Source organism: Choloepus didactylus, chromosome Y (assembly GCF_015220235.1).
Source record: "Choloepus didactylus isolate mChoDid1 chromosome Y, mChoDid1.pri, whole genome shotgun sequence".
In the NCBI taxonomy this organism is placed as follows: Eukaryota; Metazoa; Chordata; class Mammalia; order Pilosa; family Megalonychidae; genus Choloepus; species Choloepus didactylus.
The window spans coordinates 42,287,508-42,309,748 of record NC_051335.1 but is presented as its reverse complement, the minus strand read 5'-3'; the positions used below and the strand labels follow the sequence as shown (position 1 = coordinate 42,309,748).

Here is a 22,241-nt window from a genome sequence, read left to right as displayed (position 1 = left end):
GAAAAAGGAGATCCGAAAATTTTTCATCAACTTTTTGCCTTTATCTACACATCTCTGCTTCTGCCTGTTTTAACAAATGATTGACATTCTCCAGGAGACAGGGAAAATATAACATGTTTAAAAACCAAATTCTCCAATTTCTGCTCAGCATAATCATTAAATTAGCATACTGTGCCTGTATTCCTCCTTTTACCCCTAAGTTAATATGCAAGCATTAGGGACCCATCAAATTAGAATTTATCTTCTAGAGCCTCATAAACTGCCCATGGTCCATAGACAGTTTAGGAGGTCACTTTAATTGTGGAATAAAAAGTAGGAAATCCCCCATCTTTTTAAGTTCTAGGGAGCATCATTTCTTGAAGTACATTTATGACTTAATTTACTAATTCCGTTAAGTGAATTTCTATTAAGTAGTACCTGTTCCATTGAAAAGTTTGGGTAGATTGAGATAAATTGTTCTGGCACCAATGAAAACAATATTTCCTACCCAGAGTAGTTCCTACTGCCTCTCTTCAAGTGGGTTTGTGTTTCCACATGCAGAGCATTCTTTAATATAGAAAGGCAATGTGGCTTAGGGGGAGTAAGTAGAGGATTTGGTATCAGCCAGACCTGGGTCTGACCTCTGGTTTCACCAATTTCTTGCACTGTGGCCTCAGGCAAGTTACTTATTCTCTCTGTATTTCAGCCTTCTCACTTGTAAAATGATTTCAAATACCCATTTGTTGGGGATGTCAGAAGATTAAAGGAGATGACTTATGTATAGTGTCTGGCACTTAATAAGTTCTTGGTGAAAGAAAGTCACTATTATGTTTTATGGGAGAAATATGAATAAAGAGCTAGAAGGGAGGGATGCAGAGTGTTGCCTAGCAAGAGTTAACTTTGTCAAACTCTATGAGGTGTCTTTCCAAAAATTTCAACATGCTGACAGTAGCCAGTGGAATAGGTGTGTGTGTCTTTGCAAACAAAACATGTAGATGCATGTCTTCATGCCTGGGCTGGCTGCTTCAAACACTGATTATAGCTTAAGAACTAGAAACAAAATGTGTTTCCATTTGCATGTTTAGAGGAAGCTTCCAATACTGCTCCTTAGCTGTGGCAAGCACTGCAAATTTGGGGGGTTCACTCTGTGCTAGACACCGATCAACCTTTTCTTGTAACTGAAAGGGGACGATGACCTTGCTAGCAACTCATAGATGATGCTAACATTATCAAGGTGAACCAGGGCTCCCTGGGCCACAAAATGGGTCTGTATCTCTGCATGATATGAGTCTCTATCTGCCATACCTGAGATATATTCTTCAGCTACTGGTGTTCTTTCTCCCTCTTTCACTTGTGCAAAAAAGGTTAGTCCATTAGTGCTGTTACAAGCTCTATGGAAGCCTGTCTCCATTTGTTCTAACGGAAAGAGCACAAAGTTGATTGGGAGTCTCTGATATCAGCTTTGCCACTGGCAAGCTATGTGACATTAGACAGGCCCCACTAGCTAACTGCTTTGCCACTTAGTTTCCTCAGCTGTGAAATTGGACAGTAGCCCCTGCCAGGCCTATCTCACAGGTGTAATGCAATGATCCAAAGGATCACTGAAAGCAAAAGTGTTCTGAAGTTTCTTAAGTATTCTGCCCTTGGGGGTGTTTTCATTTAGTATCGTTCTCAACACATATTTCATGGATAGGGTGAGACCCTAGTTACCTAAGCCAGAAACCATTGACTTCCTGCATCCCTCCCTTCCCCAAATCTGAGATAGGAATTCCAGTTGTAAAGCAATGAGGAACTGTAGAGCTCAAGCTGCCTAATCCCCAGGCTGGAGATCAGGGATCTCTGGTCCCCTTCTCCAAAGGCCACCAGAGAATTTTTTAGGATAGAATTTTTTAGGATTTTTAAGGATAGCAACAAGGTTTTTTACTCTCATTTGGCCCCTTAGCTTATGATGTAAGCAGCCTTCACAAAGATTCCCAAGTGCATATTTAATTTCTTATTTTTCATTCATTCCACAGTTATGTTTTTTTTTCCACAACTAGGTTTTGAGTATCTGTTACACATCAGATACTACACTAGTCTCTGGAGATATAGTGGTGAACAAAGCTGTCCAAGTTTCCTGCCCTCTTGGACCCTATAGTCTAGTGGGAGAGACAAGTGCTGAACATCTCCCTGGATGTTCCCCAAGTATCTTAAACTCCACGTGTCCAAATATGAACTCCTCATCTCCCACCAAGACACTTCTTTCCCCAGGCTACTTCATGTCAGTGAAGAGGCTCTATTGTCACCCCATCGAGAAATCTAGGAGTCATCCTTTGCAACTCCTATTTCAACCACCAATTCCAACCTCATGCCAAGTCTTATAGTTTTCAACCTCTGAAATATCTCTCAAATCTGCCTTCTCCCTATCTCCATTGCCTTGAACCTAGTCTGGATGACTGTCATTTCTCTCCAGGAGGTCACAGCCTCCTCACTGGGCTCCTGGTCTCTTGTCTTGCTGCCTCATCCAATAAATTCTTCTTGTGATGTGTCATAATAAAAAGGAAGGGGTGTGTGTGTGCCTTGAGCCATTATGAGAAAGGAAGGCTGAAGGCCGTTTTCAAACTGTGAACTAAAACCTGGACAAGCCATAATCATTTGCTAAATAATAAAGATAATACCAATAAAAGCAAATAACTTTTATAGCACATTTTCTATGTGCTAGACCCTGCGCTTTTAGCATGGCGAATCTCCAACTGTGGTCCACAAACCTGTAACATCAGCACCTGGGAGATTATTAGAAATACAAATTCTTGGACTCTTTCCAGACTGACTGAATCCAAAACCCTGGGATGGGGATGGGGCCTGGCAATCTGTTTTAACATTACCTCCAGAGTATTCTGATGCATGCTAAAGAGTGCAAGTCACGGTCGACATGAATTATCTCATTCATTCCTCATAATTACTCCCATAAGGTAGGTACTATTACTCTCATTTGACAGATGAGGAAACTGAGGCTGTCATTTGTCCCAGAGTCCCACAGTGGTGGAGTGGGGATTTGAATCCAGGACTTTTTGACTCTGAATCCTGCATCTTTAGTTACTACACCAGGCTGTCTCACTAAATTATGAACTAGGAGCCAAACTGGGAGCCAAACTCAAGTTTTAAACAAAACATAGATAGTGAGCTAGAGAAATCATCTTAGCATCTAAAGACTTTCACAGGCTATCCTCAGCTGCCCTTTCTCACCCATTTCCTGAGATCTTGCCTCTGCTTCAGCCTAGCCTGGCTTCAGACTGTCCCTTGCTTACATAATTTACTGAGTCCCACCAATGTGTTGTTCTCCATACTTGGAACGCATTCCCTAACACTTAATGAGAGCCCTCTCCTTACTTCTCTGCCCACTTGTGAGCTCACACATCCCTGAATTCCTCTTGCCCTTATGGTGTATACAGTATACTGTTTTTAAAATTCATTGCCTATGATCTTATCTCCGGTTGCCCCTTATGATGTGGTCTTATCTCCCCCCAACAAACAGTAAATGTTTCTTGAGAGCATGGGCCATGCAGTGTCTTTCTGTGTATTCCCTTCCTCCCTGCCTTGCCCCAAACACAGCCTTTATACATAATTACTAAGCACAAGATGAAAATTGTCAGGTTAGGTTGTTGATGGACCATGCAACACTTATTTTCAAGGGACAGTGAGACTATAAGCGTTGAGAATGCAGGAACTATGTTTGTCTTACCCACCATCATAATCCCACTTCCTGGAACAAAGTAGGTATTGAATAAATAATTGCTGAATGGATCGGTACCAGTCAGGATAGGAACCAACGCAGTTTCACTCAGAGATCTCAGGGAATAGAGAATGCCCGGAAACTATGTCACATGAAGACCATTTCCGTTTTTAAAGGCTTTGAAAGGTATCATGGTACCATGTTTTAAGAGGTCGGGAGTTGATATTTTATGAACTTGGGTAAGTCTCTTTCCCTTTCTAGGCTTCAGTTTCCCTGTTGTGAACTGGGTGATTTCCAATATCTTGTGCAGCTCTCTTTGCTGTGTTTTTATGATCAGATGGTTCTTGATTGCACTCTAGTGCAACTTTCTAGACTTCCAAAGAAGATATTGCTGTACCTGTGCCATTGGCTTCTTCATTCATTCATTTCTCCATTCTTTCAGCAAACATTTACTGAACACCTACAGAGTACCAGGTACTGTGCTTAACACAGGTGATTCAGTCGGGAGTAAAACACAGGCCCTGTCCTAAGGACCTCAGTCTTTTGAGGGATGGGATGGGTATGGACACATAAACAGTAAACCTAGCCCATTCTATGGGATGGGGTTTATTACGGAAGTTCCCTGAAAGAGTCTGTACTTTGTTTGGGGCCTAAAGAATGAATAGAGGCTAGCCAAGAGAGCAATGTGGAAATAGCATGTTCAAAGGCCCTGAAGCAGAAAGACAGGAGAGAGTAAAGCAAGATTGGAGAATGGCAGACCAATGTGGAGGCTGTGGCAATACTCCAAGGGAGAGGTAAGGAAGACTTGAACTCAGGCCCTGGAGATAGAGAGAAATGGACAGGTTTAAAATATATTTTGGATGTTCAGAGATAGATTGTGGTGATGAATGCAAAACTATGTTATCATACTGTGGACAACTGATTGTATATCATGGATGATTGTATGGTGTGTGAATGTATTTTGATAAAACTGAATTTAATAATATATATATATGAGGTTGAATTGATTCTCTTTACTGTAGGAGATGAGGAAAAGGAAGGGGTCTTGGAGAACCCAGTGTTTCTGGCTTGATCAACTTTGTGGATGTACTGCCATTCCCTGAGTTAACTCCATAAACTCAGGATGAAGGAGCCGGTTTGGGGAATGGGGTCAGGGAGAAGTTCAGCTTTGGTCATGTTGAGTTTGAGCTGGAATATCCAGGTGGAGAGGTTTAGTAAGGATCTAGAGCTCAGAAGAGAAATCAGGGCTGGAGATCCAGAATTGGGAGTTATTAGCATGTAGATGAGTTCCCTTGAGGAAAATGAGCAGACACCGAAGAGCCTAGTACCCAAGAGAGCCAGGATTGCCGCCACTAAGTAAGGGGAAAATGTTCTCACATTTGTAGAGTGCTGGCATACATACATATTTCTGGGTGCAGATCTCTGCCTGAAGAGGGTTTTCTCAGTGTTAAGCCTCTAGAAAAATGGAGTTCATGAGAATAGGAAGCCTGTGCATCTCCTACTTAAACATCAAGGAAAGAAAGATTAAGTACACAATTATCACTTCTCCATTTTACTACAAATGATGCTATCTACTAGGTGTGTTACATTCATCCATTAACTCACTTAAATGCTCACAATAAGCCCACACTCAACCCTTGGGACTCAGAATGGTTTAGTCACTTGCCCAAAATCACACAGGTTTTAAATAGCAGTGAGGAGAATTGACTCCAGGTCTGCCCGACTCCAGAAATTGCACCAGGATACTATCTACCAGCATTGAACAACATCCTGGAATATAACTGGATCTCTAGGAAAGCCCTGTGCACACCCCTTCCCCCTTCCCTGCTTCATAAACATCACTTGAATCCCCTTAGCTTAATGCTTTGCTCTCCATTAAAATTCAAAATCCCCCTGAGAGAAGTAAGGCTCTAAGCTGTTGTCAGTCATTTATGCCTCAGCGAGAGTGGGTTTCAGATTCATGGAACGAACAAATTTTAATTTTACAGGAGAAGGAAACTGGAACCTTGAGAAAGGGATAAAAAGGCAGAAAAGGACCCAGTAATGAAAAGTCAGCCCCCTCCACTGATTTCACAACTCGACTTAATCTGAGGAATGTGCTTTTTAAGATTCTTCGATCCCCTTTCTGCACATGCATACTGCTTTATATACAGACATTTCTATCTCAGTTATCTGGAGCTGAGGCTGTGGGTGTGGTCTGATCAAAGGTGACCTTAAACTCCTGAGGTCAGCAGGAGGCAGCCAGCCTGGGATGCTGTTGCGAACCTGCAGTGTCTGGCCTTAGAAACAAGTCCCAGCACATCCCCTTGAGAATTAGATCTTGATGTGCATATTATAAACCCCAAGCAGATGGAGGCAGGATAGCTTCATGGAAAGACTTGGAGAGGTCCCTTCTTCTGTCCTGCCTGGGTCTATTTGCTGAAATAAATGACCTGCATCAGGGCAGGGCATTGGTCCAAGCCCAGTGAAATTCTGCTAGCAGCCCAGTGATAATGTTTCAGATTGGTTCTGTGAAATGATCAGGTTTGGGGAGAGAGAAATGATGTTTGAGCATCTGGCTGCTACAGCCTGCTGATGGGACAGTCTCAGGGGCAGACTCTGGGTTGGGGGGCAGCCTCAAGGATCCTCTAGGACATCTGTCCCAGGGAAAGAGCCTCACACTGGGAGCAGGCAGCCTAGTTATTGACTCCCATGTTGTTCCTCACTAACTATGTGACCCAAACAAGTCCTTCCCTCTCTCTTGGCCTCCTTTTATACCCCATGTATAAAAGCCCAGATGGATGTGCTCTAAGGGCCCTTCCTTCTCGAACATTCTGTGACTTCTCTGATACGGGTTTGATTTATTTTTCTCTGTAGGAGAGAGGTCCACCCTCCCACCTGCTTATCTGTAGCCTCTGTGTACTCATACTGTCCTCTGCTGGCCATTAAGAAAAATGCTGCCAATAGCTTTGGAAGGGGGAAAAAAGCAGATCATTGATTTTAGTATTAGGTTTCAGCAGTACACTGGGCACTTAGACAGAAACCCTGTGAATTGGAGACAAAGAGAAAGATCATACAGCTATCAGCATAGAGTAAGCTTATCTAGGGATGGCTGACAAAACCACCGACAAAATAAATGGGTCTCTCTTTTTGTTTTCTTTGCCATCTTCATTTTTTCAAGGTGCTCTGCAACACTGTATGAAAAGACTTCAGTGGGTGAAAAGGCACCTTTTCTCATATCTTAACGACTGCAGGCTCCAGAATGGCCTGGCACCACGTTAGGCAAGCAGTTCCGGGCCAGCCTCTAATTCTTCAGAGGCCTTGAGACATCTCATAGTCCCTGCTTCTGGCCCATAGGCCAGACCCAGAGGTTTCTAGCTGGACTGCTGACATACCCAACAACCCAAATACCTGGGGCCAGCCTAAAAATGCATATTCCTCCAAAGGATATCCACCCTCTAAAATGCCCCTTTGGAAAAAGAGTAGGAATCAAAAAAAAAAAAAAATTCCACGTGTTCTTTAAGAGGCTCACGTCAAGCTCTACAGCTGGGACAGAAGAATGTGCTAGGGAACTATGTGGCAAATTCAGCATGCCCACCCAGCCAAGAGAAAGGAGGCAGGCCATGGAACCCTGTCTTTTCTGGACATAGTCAAATATCCTGTTAAGCCCAGTCCTAAAATTTCCTCACTGTTAAATCTCCTTGATTATCTTTTCTGAGCATGCACTCTCAAAGGCAAGGGATCAGAGCTGGAGTGTGCCAGCCCATGTTCCCACCCTGGCCACTGCTCAGATTCCTCTAGTGATATGAGCAGGATGGGAATTGGGGCACATCACAATCCATTCTCTTAGTATTTGTTAAATGTCTTAATATGCTCTCCACTCCCCCTCCCTTGATGCAAGGAAGTTTTTGGCAGGTCTCCGATTTCGGTCAAGCATTCAATGCCTTGACTGGATCCTCTCTGCTAGTAATAACATGACCTCAGTAACCCCATCCTGCCCCCCATCCTCCCACCAAGCAGTCCCCTCCTCCCCAACAGCTGGTTCTTATCTGCCTCCCTTGTTCCAGCCTCAGGCAGGCTGCCCCGGCCTCATGCTGACACACACATGTTCCCCTGAATGTTTGCTGATGAGTTTCAGCCCTGAAACACTGCTTTCTTCACATCCTCCCCTGTTCCAAAACCTGTATGGGTTCCCCATTTCCTACCACATCAAGTCTTCAATGTTTCTGCCTTGCTTTCCAGGCCCACTTCAGTGGGGGCCCAATCGGCATTTCCAGTCTGGCCCATGTTTTCTCCCAGCCATGTACAAGATGTAAACATTCTACAAACCCTCCACAGTCAACCCTTCCTTTGTGTTCCTGCAGCACTTGCAGTCTGTTCTGGTCTTGTACTGTTTGCTATGGTTTTGTGTACATTTGTGTTGAAAGCCAGGTCCACATTTTTAGATGACCTCATTAATCCTCTACAGCCCCCCAACGATATTTTTTTTAATTATTGTTCTTTTTCATTTCAGCTTCTTTCTATATATTGCTTTTGTAAAAATTACAAGAATATAAACAGAATCATTGTAAACAAAAGTCCAGCAATGGGTGGTGATAAAAAACAAAAGCTCATTCCCCACCCCTCTCTTTCCTACTTCTCAGATGTAACTTCTTTTAAACAGTTTGCAGCCTAGTACCCTTTGTAGAGTGCATGTTGGGTGTTGGGGGAAGGTTGAATGCTGGGTGTTTGCCCCAGAGAACTGCCTCTCTTTGGGCAGTGTCTCTTACTCCTTTGCAAGAGACCTAGGTTTTTGTGGGCCAGATTGACACTTGAAATTGATGCCCCAAAGGACCCACACAACTGGTAGCCACTTAATCTCCAGTATGTGACTCTAACCACTGCATAAAGCATCTGTCCTGTTTTAAGCCTTGTAAAAAGTGAACCTTGAAGGTGAATAATTTAGGGCATGATTTATGGGCCTTTTTCAGGGTTTTTCACAAATCTGTAGGAGACTTGGAGACAGTCAGGAAAGGGGCCAAGAGGTGGAGATGGGAAGCATTTTTGAAAATAGGCTCTCTACCTGATATGGTGTTGTATTCTCTGAGAGGTAATGCGCATTACTAATGGTTTTCATTTTTCTGCCAAGAAAATCAGTCGCTATTGGGATTTGTTCTAAAAGACAGACTAGCCCTCCTCTGTTGCACCCACTGGGATTAATTCCCTGTGTCAGTTGGCTTTAAAATGACAGTCTGAACTCAGACTTAATTGTTACCAACACATTTACAACCAGGGTATTCAAGATCTAGAACTGCTCCCTCTTGATATCGTAATTGATAGTTAATGGATCCTCTCAGGTTACTTGTATTTTATACAAGATGCTGGGGAGGGAGGTGTAAAAGAAAAGGAAAGCAGGATAGGGAAGGAGAGCTAATAAACAATTTATGTAGGGGTGGGGGGGTGGGTGTGTTTTCCCATGAGTTCCTGTTTCCAGGTGTACCAAAGGGGTTCTGGGATCTGCCACCAAAGTGGGGCTCCGACAGGTTGGTTCTCTCCTTTCTGAACTTCTGGGCATTGTTCTTTAGACACAGCCATCCCTGGGCTTCACTGCAAGCATGTGATTGGCCATTTGTATGTGAGTTATAAAAAAAAAAAATGACATGATGTTCTCCAGCATTCTATTCTTTCACTATTTCGACAGACTGAGGAATGGTCTGGCATTAACTAGGAAGAGGACATTATCCAGCCTGAATAACTAATCTCCTGAGAAGTACAAAGTTGAAGGATCTTGCTGCACATGAGTCTTATTAAATGTGCTTATAAAATGTGTTCCATCCAAATAAGTTTAGCAGCCCCTAAAATAGCCTTTTCTGATCTGTCTGGAACTTTGGCATGCCTCACAGATCTCTAAGCCAAAATTATTTAGTGAAGTAATGTCAGTATTCTTTGTGCATGGGAAAATGGGAAGGGAAGTGTTGATGTGAAGTCCTCTATTGACAGTTGCACTCCTGTCTCTCTTAGGGGCGACCTGGACCAATTGGAATTCAAGGTCCAACAGGTCCTCAAGGCTTCAGTGGCCCTGGTGGTTTATCAGGGTTGAAAGGAGAAAGGGGCTCCCCAGGCTCTCTGGGACCATATGGGCCAAAAGGAGATAAGGTAAGAGCATCAGAGTTTGATTTTCCATTAATGCAAGGGTCATATGTATGAAGGTAAGGCGTTCTAAGTCAGTTCTGCTCATTTATGAAAATAATACTATACCTGTAAACCTTACTACCAGGCTATATGCTTTAAAGAGGCAGTTGGGTGATGTGCTGCCAATGGATCAACCCATTTTGGAAGAGACTTCCATGGCAGGCAAGGCAGAAAGTGAATTGATTAGCTACTTGCTAAACAAGTGGGCTCACTGTAACGGGAAGTTACATGGGTTTGAACCAGGCATGGGTCCAATCAGCTGGGCAGTAGAGATCAGGAATCCAAGCAACAAGACTGGGAAGCAAGGAGTCAGGATGCTTGGAAGCAATCTGCACCACAAATTCAGGGAAAGAGCTGCAAAAAAAAGGACATTGATAATGTCCTGATGGCTGGCTGGCTGAGTTTAGTAGCTCTTCGTGTTCCCTGATGAAGACAAGAACCGATCTCAGTATACAGAATGCCCAAGACCTTAGACAGAAGCAAATGATGACATGAAACTGGAGTAGGGATCAAGGCAATAGAATGTTGAAAGGGGGATACAGTGGACTTCTTAACATCTTAGCTCATTGAATCATGGAAACAGGTCCCCTGAACCTAATGGAAATCAATTGTATTTTCTCTTACATTACTCTCCCTGCCCCTTTCCTTAGGGTCCCATGGGAGTTCCTGGCTTCACTGGCATCAATGGGATTCTGGTGAGAATGTCTACAGAGGCAATCTTTTGCCTTTTTATTTTAAATACTTTGAAATGTACAGGACAGTTACAAAAATGATATAAACTCCATACAGAGAACTCCAACATACTCTTAACCCCACCCCCAGAAACCCAGATCCACATATTTTAACATTTTGCCACATTTGCCATATCATTCCATCTATCTATCTATCTATCTATCTATCTATCTATCTATCTATCTATCTATCTATCTATCATCTATTTATCGATCCATTTTATGAATATTGAGTGCAGGTTATATACATGATGCACCTTGAACACTTAATACTACCATGTGTATCTAAGAACAAGGATATTCACTTATATAACCACCTTAAGTACAGTTATCAAGGTCAAGAACTTTAACTCTGATATAAAGCTTTCAGTCTGTATTCCGATTTTTCTTATGTCCCAACATGTCCCTTTGAGCCTTTTTTCCTTCCTTGTCAGATCTCATCCAGAAACATGCACTGCATTTAATTGTCATTGTCTCTTTAGTTGCTCTTTCTTTTTTTTTAATAATGGGAACATATACACAACTTAAACTTTCCCATGTCAACCACTCCCTGTGATATCATTCAATGGGATTAATCACATTCACAATGTTGCAGTACCCTTGTCACCTTCTGTTGATAAATTCTCCCATCTCCCCAAACAGAAACCTATACCTCTTATGCATTAACTCCCCATTCCCCCATCCCCCACTCCAGCAACCTGTACTCTAATTTCTGTCTCTATGAGCTTGCATATTCTTCAATGTTTTCTTAGTAGTTATTATGGGACTTAAATTTAATGTCCTGAATCTATAACACTCTCATTGCTTTGATATCAAGTTAACCTTAATAGTATACATAAACTACAATCTACACCCCTCCACACACCCCCCTCTACATAGTTCTTGTCACAGATTACATGTTTACCCATTATGAGTCCAAAACCATTGATTATGATTACATTTTATAATTTGCCTTTTAGATCCTGTAGGAAGTAAAAAGCGGACTTACAAACCAAAAATACAATAGTACTGGCATTTATATTTACCCATATCATTACCCTCACGAGAGATCTTTAGTTCTTCATGCAGCTTCAATCTGTTATCTATTGTCCTTTCTTTCAACCTGCAGAGTTCTCTTTAGCATCCCCTGTAGAGCCAGTCTAGTGGTGACAAGCTCCCTCATCTTTTGTTTATCTGGGTTTGTCTTAATCTTGTCCCTCATTTTTGAAAGACAATTTTGCTGGATATAGGATTCTTGGTTGGCACTTTTTTCCCTTTCAAAATATGTCATCCCATGTCCTTTTTGGCTCCATGGTTTCCAATGAGAAATCACCACTTAATCTTGTATGTGACACATTGCTTCTCTCTCTGCAGCTTTCAGAATTCCCTCTTTATCTCTTTCATTTGACAGTTCAATTATAATATACCACAGCAAGGTTCTATTTGGGCTATCCTATCTGGAGTTCATTCAGCGTCTTAGACGTGTGTATTCATGGCTTTCATTAAATTTGGGAAGTTATCGGCCATTATTTCTCTGAAAATTCTCTCTGCCTGTTTCTTCCTTCTCCTACTAGGACTTCCACAATACATATATTGTTGGTGTCCCACAGATTCCTCAGACTCTGTTCACTTTTCTTCATTCTTCTTTTGGTTCCTCTGACTGATTTCAGTTATCTTCAAGATTCTCTCTTCTACCAGTTCCAATCTGCTTTTTTTATCTTCCTTTTATTGAGATATATTCACATACCATGCAGACATACAAAACAAATCATACATTCAGTTGTTCACAGTACCATAACATAGTTGTACATTCATCACCTAAATCAATCCCTGACACCTTCATTAGCACACACACAAAAATAACAAGAACAATAATTAAAGTGAAAAACAGCGATTGAAGTAAAAAAGAACAATGGGTACCTTTGTCTGTTTCTTTGTTTGTTTCCTTCCCCTATTTTTCTACTCCTCCATCCATAAACTAGACAAAGTGGAGTGTGGTCCTTAGGGCTTTCCCAATCCCATTGTCACCCTTCATAAGCTACATTTTTATACAACTGTCTTCGAGATTCATGGGTTCTGGGTTGTAGTTTGATAGTTTCAGGTATCCACCACCAGCTGCCCCAATTCTTTAGAACCTAAAAAGGGCTGTCTAAAGTGTGCATAAGAGTACCCACCAGAGTGACCTCTCAGCTCCTTTTGGAATCTCCCTGCCACTGAAGCTTATTTCATTTCCTTTCACATCCCCCTTTTGGTCAAGAAGATGTTCTCCGTCCCACGATGCCAGGTCTACATTCCTCCCCGGGAGTCATATTCCACGTTGCCAGGGAGATTCACTCCCCTGGGTGTCTGATCCCACGTAGGGGGGAGGGCAGTGATTTCACCTTTCAAGTTGGCTTAGCTAGAGAGAGAGGGCCACATCTGAGCAACAAAGAGGCATTCGGGAGGAGACTCTTAGGCACAAATATAGGGAGGCCTAGCCTCTCCTTTGCAGCAACCATCTTCCCAAGGGTAAAACCTGTGGTAGAGGGCTCAACCCATCAAACCACCAGTCCCCTATGTCTGTGATCATGTTAGCAACCATCGAGGTGGGGTAGGCGAATACCCCTGCATTCTCCACAGGCTCCTCAAGGGGGCTCTACATTTTTTTCCGTTCTTGTTTTTTGTTTTTTGTTTTTTTTTTAACTTTTTTCCCTTTTTAAAATCAACTGTATGAAAACAAAATTAAAAAAAAAAACATACAATAAAAGAACATTTCAAAGAGCCCATAGCAAGGGAGTAAGAAAAAGACAACTAACCTAAGATAACTGCTTTACCTCCAACATGTTCCTACTTTACCCCAAGAAAGTTACCTACTATAGCAACATTTCTGTGAACTTGTTCCTGCTATATCCATCAGAAATTAACAGACCATAGTCATTCCTGGTCATCCCTGAAACATTAAATAGCTTATCTGTTCTTCTTGGATTATTGTTCCCCCTTCCTTAATTGCTCTCTATTGCTAGTTCCCCTACATTCTACATTATAAACCATTTGTTTTACATTTTTCAAAGTTCACATTAGTGGTAGCATGTAATATTTCTCTTTTTGTGCCTGGCTTATTTCGCTCAGCATTATGTCTTCAAGGTTCATCCATGTTGTCATATGTTTCACCAGATCGTTCCTTCTTACTGCCGCATAGTATTCCATCATGTGTATATACCACATTTTATTTATCCACTCATCTGTTGAAGGGCATTTGGGTTGTTTCCATCTCTTGGCAATTGTGAATAATGCTGCTATGAACATTGGCGTGCAGATATCTGTTTGTGTCACTGCTTTCCGATCTTCCGGGTATGTACCGAGAAGTGCAATCGCTGGGTCAAATGGTAACTCTATATCTAGTTTTCTAAGATATAGACTTCCAGAGTGGCTGAACCATTATACAGTCCCACCAACAATGAATAAGAGTTCCAATTTCTCCACATCCCCTCCAGCATTTGTAGTTTCCTGTTTGTTTAATGGCAGCCATTCTAATCAGTGTTAGATGGTATCTCATTGTGGTCTTAATTTGCATCTCTCTAATAGCTAGTGAAGCCGAACATTTTTTCATGTGTTTCTTGGCCATTTATATTTCCTCTTCAGAGAACTGTCTTTTCATGTCTTTTGCCCATTTTATAATTGGGCTGTCTGTACTATTGTCATTGAGTTGTAGGATTTCTTTATATATGCAAGATATCAGTCTTTTGTCAGATACATGGTTTCCAAAAATTTTTCCCCATTGAGTTGGCTGCCTCTTTACCTTTTTGAGAAATTCCTTTGAGGTGCAGAAACTTCTAAGCTTGAGGAGTTCCCATTTATCTATTTTTTCTTTTGTTACTTGTGCTTTGGGTGTAAAGTCTAGGAAGTGGCCGCCTAATACAAGGTCTTGAAGATGTTTACCTACATTATCTTCTAGGAGTTTCATGGTACTTTCTTTTATATTGAGATCTTTTGTCCATTTTGAGTTAATTTTTGTGTAGGGGATGAGGTAGGGGTCCTCTTTCATTCTTTTGGATATGGATATCCAACTCTCCCAGCCCCATTTGTTGAAAAGACCATTATGACTCAGTTCAGTGAGTTTGGGGGCCTTATCAAAGATCAGTCGGCCATAGATCTGAGGGTCTATCTCCGAATTCTCAATTCGATTCCATTGATGTATATGTCTATCTTTGTGCCAGTACCATGCTGTTTTGGCAATTGTGGCTTTATAATAACCTTCAAAGTCAGGGAGTGTAAGTCCTCCCACTTCGTTTTTCTTTTTTAGAGTGTCTTTAGCAATTCGAGGCATCTTCCCTTTCCAAACAAATTTGATAACTAGCTTTTCCAAGTCTGCAAAGTAGGTTGTTGGAATTTTGATTGGCATTGCATTGAATCTGTAGATGAGTTTGGGTAGAATTGACATCTTAATGACATTTAGCCTTCCTATCCATGAACATGGAATATTTTTCCATCTTTTAAGGTCCCCTTCTATTTCTTTTAGTAGAGTTATGTAGTTTTCTTTGTATAGGTCTTTTACATCTTTGGTTAAGTTTATTCCTAGGTACTTGATTTTTTTAGTTGCTATTGGAAATGGTACCTTTTTCTTCAGTGTCTCTTCAGTTAGTTTATTTCTAGCATATAGAAACATTATTGACTTATGTGCATTAATCTTCTATCCCACTACTTTGCTAAATTTGTTTATTAGCTCTAGTAGCTGTATCGTCGATTTCTCAGGGTTTTCCAGATATAAGAGCATATCATCTGCAAACAATGACAGTTTTACTTCTTCTTTTCCAATTTGGATGCCTTTTATTTCTTTGTCTTGCCGGATTGCCCTGGCTAGCACTTCCAGCACAATGTTGAATAACAGTGGTGACAGTGGACATCCTTGTCTTGTTCCTGATCTTAGAGGGAAGGCTTTCACTCTCTCACTATTGAGTACTATGCTGGCTGTGGGTTTTTCATATATGCTCTTTATCATATTGAGGAAGTTTCCTTCAATTCCTACCTTTTGAAGTGTTTTTATCAATAACGGATGTTGGATTTTGTCAAATGCTTTTTCAGCATCTATTGAGATGATCATTTGATTTTTCCCTTTTGAATTTTTAATGTGTTGTAATACATTGATTGGTTTTCTTATATTGAACCATCCTTGCATGCCTGGAATGAACCCCACTTGGTCATGGTGTATGATTTTTTTAATGTGTCTTTGGATTCGATTTGCAAGTATTTTGTTGAGGATTTTTGCATCTATATTCATTAGGGAGATTGGCTGGCAGATTTCCTTTTTTGTAACATCTTTGCCTGGTTTTGGTATTAGACTGATGCTAGCTTCATAAAATGAGTTAGGTAGTGTTCCATTTTCTTCAATGTTTTGAAAGAGTTTGAGTAAGATTGGTGTCAGTTCTTTCTGGAAAGTTTGGTAGAATTCCCCTGTGAAGCCATCTGGCCCTGGGCATTTATTTGTGGGAAGATTTTTGATGACTGATCGGATCTCTTTGCATGTGATGGGTTGATTGAGGTCTTCTATTTCTTCTCCGGTCACTCTAGGTTGTTCATATGTTCCCAGGAAATTGTCCATTTCTTCTACATTATCCAGTTTGCAGCCATACAGTTGCTCATAGTATCCTCTTATAATTTTTTTAATTTCTTCAGGATCTGCAGCTATGTCACCTTTTTCATTCATTATTTTGTTTATATGGGTCTTCTTTCTGTTTGGTTTTATCAGTCTAGCTAGGGGCTTGTCAGTCTTGTTGATCTTCTCAAAGAACCAACTTTTGGTGATATTTATCCTCTCTATCGTTTTTTTTTGTTGTTGTTGTTGTTCGCTATGTCATTTATTTCTGCTTTAATCCTTGTTATTTCTTTTCTTCTACTTGGTTTAGGACTGGTTTGCTTATCCTTTTCTAGCTTCTTCAGTTGACCCATTAGTTCTTTGATTTTGGCTCTTACTTCCTTTTTAATATATGCGTTTAGTGCTATAAATTTCCCCCTCAGAACTGCTTTTGCTGCATCCCATAGGTTTTGGTATGTTGTGTTCTCATTTTCATTCGTCTCTATATATTTAGCAATTTCTCTTGCTATTTCTTCTTTAACCCACTGATTGTTTACGAGTGTGTTGTTTAACCTCCAGGTATTTGTGAATTTTCTAAGTCTCTGATGGTTATCGACTTCTAATTGTATTCCCTTGTGGTCAGAGAATGTGCTTTGAATAATTTCAATCTTTCTAAATTTATTGAGGCTTGTTTTATGTCCCAGCATATGATCTATTCTGGAGAAAGTTCCGTGAGCACTAGAAAAGTATGTGTATCCTGGTGATTTGGGATGTAATGTTCTGTATATGTCTGTTAAATCTAATTCATTTATCAGATTATTTAGATTTTCAGTTTCCTTATTGGTCTTCTGTCTGGTTGATCTACCTATAGGAGAGAGTGATGTGTTGAAGTCTCCCACAATTATTGTGGAAACATCAATTGCTTCCTTTAGTTTTACCAGTGTTTCTCTCATGTATTTTGTGGCACCTTGATTGGGTGCATAGAGATTTAAGATTGTTATTTCTTCTTGTTGAATTGCCCGTTTTATTAGTATGTAGTGGCCTTCTTTGTCTCTCAAAACATCCCTGCATTTAAAGTCTATTTTATCTGAGATTAATATTGCTACACCTGCTTTCTTTTGGCTGTAGCTTGCATGAAATACTTTTTTTTGTCCTATCAGTTTCAATTTCTTTGTGTCCCTGTGTCTAAGATGAGTCTCTTGTATGCAACATATTGATGGTTCATTTTTTTTGATCCATTCTGCAAATCTATATCTTTTAATTGGGGAGTTTAATCCATTTACGTTCAATGTTACAACCGTGAAGGCATTTCTTGAATCAGCCATCTTATCCTTTGGTTTATGTTTGTCATATATATTTTCCCCTCTCTATTAATATCCTTTATTGTACCCATACCGAATCTCTTTCATACTGAACCTTTCTCCAAGTCTCTCTGTCCTTTCTTTGTTTCTCTGCCTGTAGGGCTCCCTTTAGTATCTCCAGTAGGGCAGGTCTCTTGTTAGCAAATTCTCCCAAAATTTGTTTGTCTGTGAAAAATTTAAGCTCTCCCTCAAATTTGAGGGAGAGCTTTGCTGGATAAAGTATTCTTGATTGGAAATTTTTCTCACTCAGAATTTTAAATATATCGTGCCACTGCCTTCTTGCCTCCATGGTGGCTGCTGAGTAGTCACTACTTAGTCTTATGCTGTTCCCTTTGTATGTGGTGAATTGCTTTTCTCTTGCTGCTTTCAGAACTTGCTCCTTCTCTTCCATGTTTGACAGTGTGATCAGAATATGTCTCATAATGGGTTTATTTGGATTTATTCTATTTGGAGTTTGCTGGGCATTTATGATTTGTGTATTTATGTTGTTTAGAAGATTTGGGAAGTTTTCCCCAACAGTTTCTTTAAAATAGTCTTTCTAAACCTTTACCCTTTTCTTCCCCTTCTGGAACACCAATGAGTCTTATATTTGGACATTTTATATTATCTATCATATCCCTGAGGTCCATTTCGATTTTTTCAATTTTTTCCCCATTCTTTCTTTTATGCTTTCATTTTCCATTCTGTCATCTTCCAGGTCACTGATTCGTTGTTCAACTTCCTCTAGTCTTGTACTATGAGTGTCCAGAATCTTTTTAATTTGGTCAACAGTTTCTTTAATTTCCATAAGATCATCTATTTTTTTTATTTGGTCTTGCAATGTCTTCTTTATGCTCTTCTAGGGTCTTCTTGATATCCTTTCTATCCCATACTATGGTCTCATTGTTAATCTTTAGTTCTTTGAGTAGCTGCTCTAGGTGCTGTGTCTCTTCTGATCTTTTGATTTGGGTGCTTGGGTTTGGGTTATCCATATCATCTGGTTTTTTCATATGCTTTATAATTTTCTGTTGTTTTTTGCCTCTTGGCATTTGCTTAACTTTATAGGGTTCTTTTAGGGTTTGTAGACCAGTTGAAGTCCTTATCTCTAATTTATCAGATCTATAGCTTCGTGGAGTACACTTTCTCTAACTAACCAGCAGGTGGCGTCCACGAGCCACCTATTTTCCACAAGCCAGTTCTCCCCTGCTTTGCCTTTGTGGTGAGTGGGGGAGTGAGTCTTGTGTGGTCCAATTGGTGTACCAAGCTTGCGTGTGTAGTTGGTGTTGCCCGCCCTGTATATGGGGCATGTTTCTGGGCGGTCAGGGATGGGGGTTGGCTCTAACAATCAAATCTCCCTGTTGATCCTGGAGTTTTAAAGCTGCTGCAATAGTCTAATCCTTCAGTATAGTCCTGCCACAGTTTGTCTCTACCACTGACCCACAAGTCCTTGGTAGTGGCGTGTGGCTCCTGAGAGGTGCGAATGAGTCCCTCTTCCAGGTCTTGCACACCCTGGTCCTCTGTTGAGGGATGACTGTGCTATGTCACAGGTGAGTGCCATCCCCCCAGGGCAGTTCTGGGCTGCTGGGCTGTGTAGGGAGGCTCCTAGTCTGCTGAAATGATGGCTGAATGGGGCTTTGTTAATTCACACCGCTCCACCTTCCCAACTCTGGGACAATCAGCTGAGGTTGCAGGGGAGGCTAATGTCCATGCCCAGTTTTGTGGTGTATGCCTGTTATTTGAAGCACATCCATCACACTGGGTTGTCTGGGGCAGCTCTGGGCTATGGGGCTGGTGATGGCAGGAGTGTTTCCTGTCCACCAGGATGATGGCTGTGAGTAGACACCCCCCTTTTCTTGGGAAGTTGTGGTGTTTAGTGAGTTTTCTCAGCCACTGGATTATTGCCTTTTGTCTCAGAGCTCTGTTAGTTCTGCTCTTGTCTTGACCTGCCCAAATTGCAAGTCTTTGAGGCTTTCTGTATTGGGCTTCTTAGAGTAATTGTTTTAGAAAAAGAAAAAAAGGATTAAAAAGAAAAAAAAAAGGGCCCTCCTCGCAGATCTAATAGGTTATTGAAATGCTAAGAGACAAAGCAATTAGGGCCATTAAGGAACGGTCCACAGGGCAGAGAGATCAGCTTTTCTTTGGGATTTGCATATGAGCCTGAGGGCCTGAGCTCTGCCCTTCCCCTTTCTATGTTCACAAGAACTCCAAAAACCCTCCGCTTTTATTTTGGAGTTTTTCGTGCTGTTTTTTTCTATGCCTGTCTCCTCTTTACTGGGCTGGCTGCTCTCAGATTCTCTGGTGTCTGGTCTCAGTCTATCTATGGTTGGAGTTTGGATCAGTAGAATGAGTTTCCGATAAGGGCTGCCACTGCAGTTCTCCCTTCTCCTTCCCAGAGCTGACAGCCCCTCCTCCCACGGGACTGAGCCTGGCAGGGAGGGCCGCGGGTCCCCTGGCCGCAAAAACTTACAGATTTTGCTGATCTCAGCAGTTCCACATTTTCATGAGTGTTGTATGAAGTATGCCCAATGTCCGATTGCTCTGTGGTGTCCAGTCCATGCAGTTCCTGGCTTTCTACCTACTTTCCTGGAGGAGTAACTAAAACATACAGCTCAACAGTCTGCCATGTTGCCCCACCTCCTCCAATCAGCTCTTGAACCCCTCAAGAGAATTTTTAATTTCTGTTACTATGGTTTCCACCGCTTTTGGGTTCCTTTACATAATTTCCATCTCTGTATTGATATTCTATTTGTGTTCATCTATCATTTTTCTGATTTCCTTTAGTTCTTTTGTCCATGTTTTCCTTTCACTCCTTGAGCATATTTAACGACCATTTGTTTTTAAATCTTTGTCTCGTATGTCCCAGTCTGGTCCTCTTCATGGATGATGTCTGATGATTTAATCTTTTTTGCCTAGATTATCACTTCCTGTTTCCTTGTATGTTTTATGACCTTGTATGTTTTATGGACCTGTTGAAATTTTAACTTGCTATTGTTAAAATTTAGACTCTTAGTCATCTGTTCCTTAAGCTTGTATCCAGCTGGTGTTATGACTGAGCCTTCCTTGAATTCCAGGAGCTAATAACAACAACAAAAAGAGCAAGAAGGAAAAAAAGAAATGTGTTTTCCATCCTTTGCAAATTGACCTGTGCAAGTGCTCTCCTTTGAGGCTTATCCAACCATGAGTTTAGAGAATTGCTCCAGGCCAAATCATAGGGGTCTCCAGATCCTTTCTGCACATGCATCTTGTCTTTGGCATTCACGTGTGGCCCTGTGAATTTCCCTGTTTACACAGTTCCAAATGTCCTCTCTTCCCTAGGAAACAGTTTCTTCACAGTCTTGGGCACTGCACTGTGTGTCCTATAACGAGCAATCCCTTGCCCCAGGAAGCATGATTTGACTGCTCTCTCACAGCATTCTGTAGGAGAGTTCATGAGCTGCCTTCTACACACAGGGCAAGTTCTAAGAAAGCAATCCGCTCAGGCCACCCTCAGACTGAATGGACATCCCAATATGTGCAGGAGTGTTACTCTGCTTCCTCTGGACCTTTGGTCAGGGGTTTTCTCCAGGAGCATAGGTAGGGGAGGAGCCAGCTAGGCATCAGGAGATCCCACCACTTTTAAGTATCCTTTTCCTTGATTTGGTACTTGTTTTCTGGAGCTTTGAGAAAGATGTTTCTGTCAGTTCGTGCTGGTTGTTCAAAGCTTATTTCATTCCACCATCTTAATCTGGTGACTTTCCAACAGAGGTATTTTTTATATCACCCTCCAGCTCCTCATAGCTCAAGCACTTTTCCCTTAGCAACATCCTGTCTCCTGCAACTATTCTTGAGGTCAAGTGTTGAGATGTGTGTGGTAAAGTTTGAAAAGCAGTGGTCACACAGTTTTCCTTGGATTCAAGTACAGGCAGCACTAAATCAGATGGTTAGGGATTGGGGAGGGGGGGTTGCAGCCATAAGGAACCATTAATACCTAACCAAAATGAGTTAGGTCTTGTGGGTTAAGGGAAGCTTTGATTGGGGATGAGGAACTGGTTCTGGAGAGTAGAAGATACTGCCACATTAGAGTACCCTGGATCTCCTCATTTATGCTCTGGCCAAACCCTGCTACACACACACACACACACACACACACACACACACACACACACACACATTCTTATTATACAGCGTATCTATACCATGCAATGTAGAACTTAGTATCTATTCTGCCTTATAATCTGTGCTATTTCTCATGTGTATCATTCATTCATTCTTTCAACAAACATTTCTTAAGCACCTACTCTGTGTCTTACACTGTGCCAGCCACTGATGATACAATAGGGGCAAAACAGGCTTCCAAACTAGATTGTGAGTCCTTTGTAGACAGGAGCACATTCTTCTTTGCCTGTCTGATGGTGTATAAGACTGAGCATGTGGTGGCTCCCAGTGGATCTAAATTAGGTGAAGACAAGGCAGTAGGCTACACACCCTGTCCAGAGCCAAACATGGTCTGCTTCTTCCATCCCATCTCCTGCTCTTTTACCCTAGTGTTTTTCTTTTATTTTCTAAAACATACTGTTTTGTTCTATTTGAAAAGTATTACATGCCCATAAAAGGAAAATTAAGATGGTACATGAAATTAGAAATGCGGAAAAATACTTATAATTCTACCGTCTTCAGCTTCATGTCATTTCAGAGTAAACTTTATTTTAGTTTTTACAAAGCAACTACTCCAAAGATGCAGTAGTGATCTCCTTTTCCGATTCCATCCAGATCAACCCCTTTGTTTTTCTATTTTCATCCTATATTCCTACTTAGCCCTT

General features: G+C 41.3%; 1 protein-coding gene across 1 annotated transcript in view; it reads left to right on the top strand.

Moving 5' to 3' along the window:
- The first annotated feature begins 4,441 nt into the window (after nt 1-4,441).
- Nucleotides 4,442-22,241, top strand: part of LOC119524112 (collagen alpha-6(IV) chain-like) — a 59,414-nt gene continuing 41,614 nt past the window's right edge. Inside the window, 4 exon segments of the mRNA XM_037822763.1 lie at nt 4,442-4,485; nt 9,144-9,192; nt 9,671-9,805; nt 10,492-10,536. Of these exon segments, the coding sequence (XP_037678691.1) occupies nt 4,442-4,485; nt 9,144-9,192; nt 9,671-9,805; nt 10,492-10,536 (273 nt within the window).